The sequence below is a fragment of the Solanum lycopersicum genome, chromosome 1 (genome assembly GCF_036512215.1).
Source record: "Solanum lycopersicum chromosome 1, SLM_r2.1".
Classification (NCBI taxonomy): Eukaryota; Viridiplantae; Streptophyta; class Magnoliopsida; order Solanales; family Solanaceae; genus Solanum; species Solanum lycopersicum.
Window position 1 is genome coordinate 83,810,007 of NC_090800.1, and position 11,204 is coordinate 83,821,210.

The 11,204-nt window shown below is 33.4% G+C and overlaps 2 protein-coding genes across 3 annotated transcripts; one reads left to right on the top strand and one right to left on the bottom strand.

Annotated features, from left to right (window-relative positions):
• Positions 1 to 1,450: 1,450 nt before the first annotated feature.
• Positions 1,451 to 9,633, top strand: LOC101252723 (protein RBL). Of its 2 annotated transcripts, XM_004230022.5 has the most exons (6): positions 1,451 to 1,828; positions 2,276 to 2,374; positions 2,727 to 3,814; positions 3,917 to 4,169; positions 4,765 to 4,872; positions 9,050 to 9,633. In XM_004230022.5, exons 1-6 carry the CDS (start codon positions 1,807 to 1,809, stop codon positions 9,052 to 9,054), a joined length of 1,575 nt encoding a protein of 524 aa, XP_004230070.1. In that variant the 5' UTR covers positions 1,451 to 1,806; the 3' UTR covers positions 9,055 to 9,633. The 2 variants fall into 2 exon arrangements, with proteins under 2 accessions (XP_004230070.1, XP_004230069.1); XM_004230021.5 differs by lacking the exon at positions 9,050 to 9,633 and having other exon boundaries at positions 1,623 to 1,828; positions 4,765 to 5,165.
• Positions 9,527 to 11,189, bottom strand: LOC101253228 (inactive protein RESTRICTED TEV MOVEMENT 2). Its single transcript, XM_004230023.5, has 2 exons — positions 10,958 to 11,189; positions 9,527 to 10,861 (listed from the first exon to the last, which is right to left on the bottom strand). The coding sequence occupies exons 1-2, from the start codon at positions 11,091 to 11,093 to the stop codon at positions 9,672 to 9,674; spliced, it is 1,326 nt and encodes a 441-aa protein (XP_004230071.1). The 5' UTR covers positions 11,094 to 11,189; the 3' UTR covers positions 9,527 to 9,671.
• Between the last annotated feature and the right edge of the window lie 15 nt (positions 11,190 to 11,204).

Consider the following 11,204-nt stretch of genomic DNA (forward strand, 5'->3'; position numbering starts at 1 on the left):
ATAGCCTGTGTATTTGCTTGTGAAGTCTCACTTCATTTTCTGTAATGTGATTAACGTAAAATTTTAAAATACCAAATAAATAATTTTTATCAAATTCAAAAAGGTAAAATTGGATCAATTTTAATGGGTAAGCCGTAATTCAATCCTTCTCATGAACTTCAAATTGATAAGATTAAAATAATTAAAAAAGAAGAATATAAGATTAATATAAATCAAAATAAATTTAGGATAAATCATGGAAAAAATATTAAATCTCTCAATAATATTTGATTTTAAAAATTAAGCAAGCAAAAAGTCTCGATTCATTTTCTAGAATGAGATTAATGGATATAATAGTAAAATTTTTGAAGTATCAAACAATTTTATTTTATCAAATTCAAAAACACTATATTGGACCAATTTTAATGGATAGATCTAATCTGACACATCTCTTGAGCTTCAGATTGATAAGATTAAAATAAATTATAACAAATTTAAGATAAATCATGAAAAAATATTAAATCTCGTCAAAAATATTTAACTTTTAAAACTAGGTAGATAATAAACTTTGCCCTTCTATCAATTTTTATAAAGAGAAAGTAGACTAACAAATTAATTTTTTTCTCAACTCAATCCTCATATAGAATGAATTAATATTTTAATTGATTTTTTTACATGTTAAATTATTTATATACGAGAATAATTTCTTATAAGCTCTAAATTTTAAGTACTCTTCCATTACATGTATAAAATAAATGTATGTATTTTGATACATTTTTTCAAAAAGTATTTTAAATATGTCTCCTTATGAGAAGATGTTCAATATGAATAATTAAGTTAATTTATTCATAATTTTAAACGTATAAATAGTTTCTTATGAAGTACTTTCACTATGTTACTTTTGTATTTATAAATCAAATAAAACAAAAAATAATAGGTTGTTTTTTTATTTCCATCATCACTCCTGTCATGTTTTATCAACTTTTTTTTTCTTCAATTTTTTATATTTATTTCTCGTATAGGTATTCAAAAGTTATACATATATATATATCAAAGAAAATTTTGATATTTTAGTAGTATGCAATGACCTTTGTGGTTTGGTTAAATTTAGTTTTTGATTTTATAAATTTACTTAGTTATGATGTTAAGTAAGAAATAACTAAAAAATTTATCTATATAAATATTTATTCAAAAATTATAATTATACATATATGTGTATGTATGTAAATTTTAAAATTTTTTACTGCGCAAATTAACCTTTTGCAACTTTAGTTGATAATTTATAAATGAAGTCATTTTAATTATTTGCTTTACATTTTAGTTTGATTTGCCACTTCTATTTTTCTAATTTTAAAAATTAATTTTACATAGTTTGTATTCGAGTCATTTTTCTGTTCATTATTATTATTTAATTCAATTATCATTAAGATATCTTGATATATATTAACTAAAGGCAAGGGTATTGATGATTCAGTTTGAATCGATTATTGATTAAAATCAAATTAAACCAAATAAAAAAAATAATCGAAAAAATCCATCCCCATATTATTATCCCCCAATTTTTGAACAATGCAATGCAATTATTTCCATCAATTTACTATGAAATTATCCCTTTTAATAAATGGTAAGGAAAAAAGACAACCTTAATAAATTGTTCTAAAACCCTTTTTCACAGTTTCAAGAACCCCCCCACTTCAGTAGTCGTTTTTCTCTCTCTTTTACGCTTCTGGAGAAGCTCATTGTACGAACAGTTTTGTTTAATTAAGCCCCAAAAGACTGAATTTTTCTATCATAGTTCAAATTTATCAATTTTAGGTTTTGGTTTACATGATGGATGCTCCTATTATTGGTAAGCTTCTGTTTCTTGAAAACACTCGTACAAAATTCTTGATTTTTCTGTTTTTTTGTGTGGTTTTCTTGAAGTGTGGTTGATTTGTTTGTTTTTACGTCGTTTGTGGGTTTGTGAAAGGGTAAATTTTGTTATGTTTTTACCTAATGTTTGTATAGTTCTTGTTTTCTCGAAGAAAGAATCCAAAATACACATGTAGAAAGATCTTCCTTTTTGCTGTTTTAGTTGGGTTGTTCTTGTGGTTTTCTTGGAGGAAAGGACCCCTTTCTCCAAGAAAACCACATCGCAACATGACTAAGCAGAAAAGGAAGGTCTTTGTACATGGGTGTCTCAAACATAGGTGCGCAAAATAGGGATAAATTTGATTCTTTTCTTCTGTTTAATTTCTGTTGATATGTGCTCTGTTGACATGTGCATTTGTTTTTTGGGTTCTTTTCTGGGATTAAGACCCATTGCAGGGGGTTTTCCCTGAAATTATAGAGGAGTATTTGGAGAGTGGGATCATGAAGTGCATAGCCTTTAATCGTCGCGGCACCCTTCTTGCAGGTACTGTGAATAATCTTTTACTGAACTCCTCTTCCCTTTTGATTGTGCTTTTGACATGACTAACATGACTTCAAGAACAAAAAAAAGAATGAAATTGAAAGAGCTACATAAATCAAAATTGTGTGTTGATTCATGTAGCTCTTTTGCTTTCGTTCTTTTTTGTTTTGTTTCTGAAGCATCATGCTGAATGTGATAATGATAGTCAATTGATATCTTGAAGCAACTCAAATATCTAGTTGTTGCAAAAAAGATTAGAACTTTTTGGTGGTTGTTTAGATTAATAACTCTTAGGAAAGATATACCAATACAAAAAGTAACTTTTCGGAATTATGTGCTGCCTTTGATTTTACAGCTGGATGTGCTGATGGAACTTGCATTATCTGGGATTTTGGGACCAGAGGCATTGCAAGAGAATTCAAGGACGATGACTCTGTTGCCTCTATTACGAGTGTTTGTTGGTCAAAGTATGGTCATCGCATACTTGTCTCCGCTGCTGATAAGTCCTTGTCACTCTGGGATGTTGTCAGAGGAGAGAAGATTACTCGGATCACTCTACAGCAAACCCCTTTACAAGCTCGCCTATATCCTAGGTCCACTACTCCATCTATTTGCTTGGTGTGCCCCCTTTCATCTGCTCCTATGATTGTTGACTTGGAGACAGGAAGTGTGACTGTGCTCCCTGTCTTGCCTGCTGAAGGAGGGAATGGGGTTGCTCCTCCTTCAAAAAATAAATTTTCAGATGGATCTGCCCCATTTACTCCTACTTCTGCTTGCTTTAACAAGTATGGAGATCTGGTGTATGTGGGGAACTCCAAAGGGGAAATACTAATAGTTGACTACAGAAGTGTTCAAGTGCGTGGTATCGTTCTTGTTCCAGGCAATGCTGTTATAAAGAATATCGTGTTTAGCAGAAATGGACAGTATCTCTTAATAAATTCAACTGATCGTACAATAAGGATTTATGAGAACCTTCTTCCGGTAAAAAATGCTCTTGCGGGTCTAGATGAAGCAACCAAAGACCTGAATGATCTGGAAGGGGTCGAGAAGCTGAAAGCTGTTGGAGCGCTATGTTTAACTTTGTTTCGGGAGTTTCAGGATTCTGTCACCCGAGTGCACTGGAAAGCTCCGTGTTTTAGTGGTGATGGTGAGTGGGTTGTTGGTGGTTCTGCTAACAAAGGGGAGCACAAGATCTATATTTGGGATCGGGCTGGTCATCTTGTGAAAATTCTAGAAGGACCAAAGGAAGCGATAGTGGATCTAGCTTGGCATCCTGTCAACCCTGTTGTAGTCTCTGTTTCTCTGTCTGGGTTAGTCTATATATGGGCGAAGGACTTCACCGAGAATTGGAGTGCATTTGCTCCCGATTTCAAGGAACTTGAAGAAAATGAGGAGTATGTTGAAAGGGAAGATGAATTTGATCTCAATCCTGAAATTGAGAAGGTGAGAGTGTTATTTGTTGGACTCGTTGAATAGGAAAGAAGCATAGATAAGGCATCCTTCCTACTTCCTTTTTCTGTTTTTGATATGAACATGATGCTGCAGGTTAAAGGGTCTGATGTCAACGAGGATGAAGATGTTGATATAGATGGTCTGGAGAATGATTCAGCTTTCAGTGATTCAGATTTGTCGGAAGATGAAATTTGCTTTCTGCCTGCTGATCCAATTCCTGATGCTCCAGAGCAACAGGACAAGTGTGTTGGTAGTAGTTCAAAGCTAGGTGAGAGTGGGTCTCCTTTTTCAGAAGAGGCTGGACAAAATGGGCCAGCGAATCATGAGTCCAGTCCATTTGAAGGCGGTAAGACATTTACGATTATATTTTAAATGAATCGAACTATTATGAATTCTGTGATTCCAAATTTATTATCCTTGGTGAGTGTAAACTCCTTGTTATGTAATGTGAAAGAAAATGTTGATAAAATCTATATCCAGTTGACAATCCTAAATGGCAGCCTTCTAAGGTTAATTTTTCTGTCTTCTTGTTGTTCCAAATTTCAATGGAAATTTCTTTACTTGATCTGGTTCAGACATCAAAATTTACTCTCCTTCCATTGCAAGGTCAAATTAAGTTTCTGACTTCTTGTTGTTGCAAAATAATAGATAATGAAAAGATCAACGGTCTTTCTCTATTGCATCTCTATTTCAGAGGCTACAACTTTGTTTCTCCTCATCTCCTCTGTGTAATTGTTGACTAAAATATTCTCTGTGCTTATGAAGCTGCTGCTGATGTATTTTTGTACTTATGTGCAGTGTACTGATAGTCTATCCCATGCATTTGTTCCATTCATATCATTGCACCAGTTGAAACTGAATTTACAAAGTTTTTTGCTATTTTAGTTAGACTTCTATACGAATCTTGATAATAAGGTAACTCATAGATAATTCTGCTGCAGAGGACACAGGCACGACAGGCTTGAAAAGGAGAAGAAAACCTTCAGAGAAAGTATTGGAACAGCAAGCTGAGAAGGTTAAGAAACCCCCACAGAAGACGAAGCCATCTGGTAAACCTCAAAACTAAAAGAATGCCTGCAAAACATTTATGATGTTGTGGATAGTAACTTCCAGCTATTGAACATCTTCAAGTTTTTATTTTGCTTGTTGTTGTTGAAAGGCCTCATGTGGTCATCTTTCCTGGTATAATGGGTGATACATCACTCAAACCTTTATTTATATCTATTTGAGTACTATGTTTAACTCAAGAATTAGTATGCCTATGAGCATTCCTTGAGACGTTCCTATGAAGTATGAACTTCAGTTCTAATGGATGTTGTGTTTAGTTTAGCTTTTGGTTCAATTCCTTTTGTCGATCTGAAACCTTCCCTCCTCCCCACTCTATCTCTCTGTGCCTTCCATGTGAAGAGAAAAAAGCTTTTTGTTATTAATGTGAGTTGGAATTGATGTTTGATCAGAGGCAGACCCATGTGGTGGGTTCGGGGTGCACATGCACCCGTAACTTTGGAAAAAATTGGTATATATATGTCAATACTTTGAAGAACTATCATATATTTTAAAAGGGGACCCCTCCAACATATTTGTTGGATTGGATCATTTGGTTAGTCATTAGTGTGCCCCTTGGGCTCTTGAGCTTTGGTCATGACGCATGTTCGAATCTTGGCTGCTACATTAGTTTTTCGTTTTCAGCTAACAGTAAGAAAAATGCATAAAATATGTATGTGGCAGGTTTCAAACATGCAACCTAAATTAAGAATCAATCAATTGATCTTTGATACATTATCATAAAATATTATTTTTTTAAAATTTTTTTTGAGGATAGACCAAAAATTATCTTTCTATACTGGTGAAATTACCTTAATTTATTAGATATTATTCACGCATTATTTTGAATAGAAGTTTTGATTTTAGTACAAGATATATATACTATGGTTTTTGAAGTATAAATGATTAGAAGTACCAACATTAACCTTCTATTGTCTTTAGGGAATATAAGTAAATTCTCTTATTCACTAAGATGAGGAATTGAAACGAATTAAAAGTTTCTGAAAACAAGCTAATTGGATCAGTTGTTTGAATACTTGATTCAGTAAATTGGTAAAGTGATTGAGTAATTTACCTGTAAAATGTTAGTTAGCAGAGAAGAATTGGAAATATATGTTTATCTTGTTGTAAGGGAAACAAATTAATTTTGTTACTCAAATAATTGATTTCCTATATAATTGTAAATATTTGTTTTCCGGATATGGCTGCAAATATCCAACATGGTTGTGGATTTATAATTATCGCATAGATTTTATGACTTGCTGTTCAGATTAGAATATGGGTACAGCCATACACGTGTTCGGACGCAACTTACAAGAATTAATATACTTCTGTAGTTCTGTTGATAAAGTTCAAGTATAATATACTTCCCTTATTTTTTGTTTCCTGTAATCCGTATACAACAACATACCCAGTGAACTCCCACTAGAAAAAGAAGGCTAATTCCTGTAATCTGTATACATTTCCTTGAGGTAAATTATTTAGATTTCCATCAATTCATAAGAAAAATGTACTTCCTTATTTTTGGATCCCTGTGAACGTATACAACAATATACCCAGTGAAATCCCACTAGAAAAAGAAGGCTAATTCTTTTAATCTATATACATTTCTTTAAGGTAAATCATTTATATTTCCATCAATTCATAAAAGTAATATACTTTCCTTATTTTTGGATTCCGTGGTTCATATACAACGAGAACATAACCATTAAACTCACACCGTATACATTTCCTTAAGGTAATCATTTAGATGTCCATCAATTCATAAGGATAATATACTTTCCTTATTTTTAATTCCTGTGATCCGTACACAACAACAACATACCTAGTGGAATTCCAGTAGAAAAAGAATATTATTTCCTTTACTCCATATACATTTCCTTAATGTAAACCATTTAGCTTTCCATCCATTCATCAGAATAATATACTTCCCTTACTTTTGGATTCCTGTAATTTGTAAACGACAACATAGCCAGTGTAAAACCCACTAGAAAATGGAGGCTGATCCCTGTAATCCATATACAGTTCCTTAATTTAATTCATTTAGATTTCCATCAATTCATAAGAATAATCTATACTTCCCTTATTTTTGGATTCCTGTGGCTCGTATACAATAGCAACAATACCCAGTGAAATTCCACTAGAAAAAGAAGGCTAATTCTTGTACCCTGTATACATTCCTTAATGTAAATCATTTAGATTTCTAGCAATTCATAAGAATAATATACCTTCCTTACTTTTAGATTCCTGTAATCCGTATACAACAACATACCCCGTGTAAATCTCACTAGAAAAAAGAGGCTAATTCCTGTAATCCATAAGCATTTAATTAATGTAAATCATTTAGATTAATTATACTTTCCTTATTTTTGGATTCCTGTGATCCATATACAACAACATACACAGTGGAAAAAGAAGGCTAATTCCTGTACTCCGTATACATTTCCTTAATGTAAGTCATTTAGATTTCCATCTATTCATAAGAATAATATATTTTCCTTACTTTTGGATTCCTGTAATCCGTAGAAAACAACATAGCCAGTGTAAAACCCACTAGAAAAAGGAGGCTAATTCTTGAAATCCATATACATTTCCTTAATCTAAATCATTTAGATTTCCATTTATTCATAAGATAATATACTTTCCTTATTTTTGGATTCCTATGGTCCGTATACAACAACATAGCCAGTGAAATTCCACTAGAAAAAGAAGGCTAATTCTTGTAATCCGTACACATTCCTTAAAGTAAATCATTAAAATTTCCAGCAATTCATAAGAATAATATACTTTCCTTACTTTTGGATTCCCGTAATCCGTATACAACAACATACCCCATGTAAATCTCACTAGAAAAAGGAGGCTAATTCCTGTCATCCATATGCATTTCCTTGACATAAATCATTTAGATTTCCATCAATTCATAAGTAGAATATACTTCCCTCATTTTTGGATTCCTGTGGTCCGTATGCAACAACAACCTACCCAGTGAAATTCCACTAGAAAAAGAAGGCTAATTCTTGTAATCCGTACTTAACGTAAATCATTTAGATTTCCATCAATTTCATAAAACGTACTTCCCTTTTTTTTTGGATTCCTATGGTCTATGTACAACAACAACAACATTACCTAGTGAATTTCCACTAGAAAAAGAAGGCTAATTCCTGGAATCTGTATACATTTCCTTAGAATGTAAATTTAGATTTCCATCAATTCATAAGAATAATATACTTTTCTTATCTTTTGATTCCTGTTATCCGTGTACAACAACAATGGCGTACCTGGTGAAATCCCACTTGAAAAGGAGGCTAATTCTTGAAATCCGTGTACATTTCCTTAATGTAAATCATTTAGATTTCCATCAATTATTTTTATTGTGTTTAATTTAGTTTTGTATTACAGCAAGACAGATTCATTTTTGTATAGTTTCTTGTATGATTACTCCAGTTAGTTCAAGCTTTATTTGCCATTGATAGTCATTCTGATCAAATTAGTTTGTATACTTATTATAGCTACAAATAATTCATATGTTTTATCAATTTAGCAAGTCAATGATATCGACATCCAAGTCATTTTGTCCCTTGGTTCTTACGTAATCAATCATTTAATATTGTTGTTTCCCTCTTTCATTCATGTTGCTTGGATCCTACAGTAATGTAGCCACCTCAGTGTAGGGCCCTTCAAAAAATGCAAATTGTATCCCACCAATCATCGCCAATGAAGCTGAGTGACTAGTGAAATCATGATCATATAATTAAATCAAATATAGGTCGTAATTACAAAAGAATTGACCATTTGTTCAACTTATTAAATAGGAATCGAGTTAATTAACATTTTTGATTAATGATCTAATTATTTATCGACAATCTTAGTAAATAGTATATTTTGCTTATTGTGAAGGTACCATGTATATAGATAATCTTCTTAACTAATATTCATATATTATTCTTATCTTTATCAACATAAGTATATTAATTGTTGTTTCCTTTTCAACCTTCCTATAATACAAATTAATAAATAAGTGTATCCTGTTTCCACTTCATTTTTCTCTTTTTTGTTTTTTCCTTGCACTGATATTTGTGTCATCTCTGAGAATACCTTGTTATTTTGGATCATTCCATATTATGATGAACCTCTTCAGTTAGGTTTTCTTATATTTTTACTGCATATTGTGACATTTTGCAGGCTAATATTTGACTTGGGCGAAGCATATAAAGAGATTGCTTCACGAGAGTTCACATTAATTTACAACAGTAAGCTGTGTATTAAGTGTAAACAAGCTAATGATTCCATTTATAAGTGGGTTATGGAGCACATTTGATGCTACCTACTTTTGAAGTTGTCCGGACTTGCACCAATGGACAGGTGTTTTTCTAGCAGAGTGGTAGCAGTCAATCCAGACTCTTAGAGTGACTGCTAACTGTTAACATGAACCGACATTAGAACATTGCATTATATTTATCTCCTGCTGACGGAAACAACCGTTAAAGGGACAGCATCTGAACTCGGAAGAACTGGATTGCTTTCAGTTGCGGAGTTTGTTAGCTACTTGTATATACAACATGTAATGGCAAAGCTGAACTGCAAGTTTAGGCAGTGAGGGGTATTTCACCCTTGGCATAGGCTGGGAGGGAAATGCACCGAGTAATTGACTGATTCAAATTTTTGATTAACTTATAGACTTGAAATTTATTCTTATTTTCTTAAATGCACTTGTAAACCCCATTTTCTTTTATTTGCATTAATTAAGGCATTACAATCCATGTAAATTTTGTACATTTTTACGTAACTCAAGTGTTGGTTGTTTTTACTCAGTTCTCCCTGATCTGATGGAGTAGTAAACATAAGTCCCAAGAGCCATAATCACCATCACAGCAGCTCCAGCATTAACAAGCAGTTGTCTCTCTTCATTTAGTTCCACAATGCTTTTCTTCAAGTTGCTAATACTGCCAGTATAAAAAGAGGTACCAGCAGCTACATTACTTGTACTTTCCTTTTCTTTTGATCCTTTCTGGCCAACCTGTTCTTGAAACTCTTCTCTTAAATCTTTAATCTTTTCGGCAACGATCTTTCCACCTGCATCATGGCTCTCCTCCTTTCCAACGTCCTTGCCACTTTTGATCAGTTGTGTTCTGTTCTGATCCAAGTTTTCTTCTTTACTCTTTTGAATCTTTGGCTCAATACTCCCAACTAGACCTTCGAAGATTTTCTTTTCATCTTTTGGTTTTTCCCTTTCACCACTAGTTTTTCCTAATGTTGTTGCTCTAAGAGCTGGAAAATCTATATCTTCATCACCCATTTGAGTCTTTGATGATTCAGGGCTCATCAATTGGTCGTCAAAGAATTTCATTTCCTTTACTCTAGAATCTTGATCATTGTCAGTATTTTCAGGCTTTGGCAATTGAGCTGTGGGTTTTAAAGGGGTTGGTTTTCTTGGAGCGGCTTGAGTAGTTGGATAAGTTGTTTTTGGAGGAACATTATCGCCGTTTTGAGTCTTTGATGATTCAGCACTCCCCATTGTCTCATTTCTTGTAGATACTTTATCTTTGTCATCATGTTGAGGTTTTGGCAGTTGAGCTGTGGGTTTTAAATGGGTTGGTTTTTTTGGGGTGGCTTCAGTAGTTGGGTAAGTTGTCTTTGATGTCTCATTTCTTGTAGAATCTTGATCTTTGTCAGCACGTTGAGCTGTGGTTTTTCTTGGGGTTTCAACAGTTGGATGAGTGGTTCTGGGAGGAACATTATCATCCTTATGAGGGATTATGGGAGCGGATTGTTTTGTGTGTTCATCGGCTAACTGCTTTGGCATTTTCCATGGCATAGTGATAATGAGGATTCCATTCTCAAATTTGGCATGGATGCCTCTCATGTTACAGTCATCAGGTGCTTGGAAATCTTCTTGAAAGCGATGCCATTTGTTGCCTCCTACAAACCGTTCTCCACGCACTCTCACTGTGTTCTTGCCTTCTGTACTCACTCTGATGTTCTCCTTCATGAAACCTGCAGGTGAGTTCTATTAGTTTTGCGCTCTCTCTGAGTAAGCTATTGTCATGTACTATAGTTATGGCTCAAACAGTGCTATTTCTATAGACTCACCAGGAAGATAAATAACTAGTTTTTCAGCTTCTTCATCTTGATGCCGCTCATGAACAGGCCTAAAATCTTCGTAAACTGCCCGTGCTGCAGGTCCCCGATTAGGTCCAACGCCACCGCCTCTTGGTCTCATTGCCATTTTTTCCCCCTTCTAGTAAACAACAAATGAAAGGTTTATTTATCTTTGAAATAGTTGTTGAGAGTTTGAATGGTTTGATGAATATTTTGTGGGTTACAACTTCTTCCATTT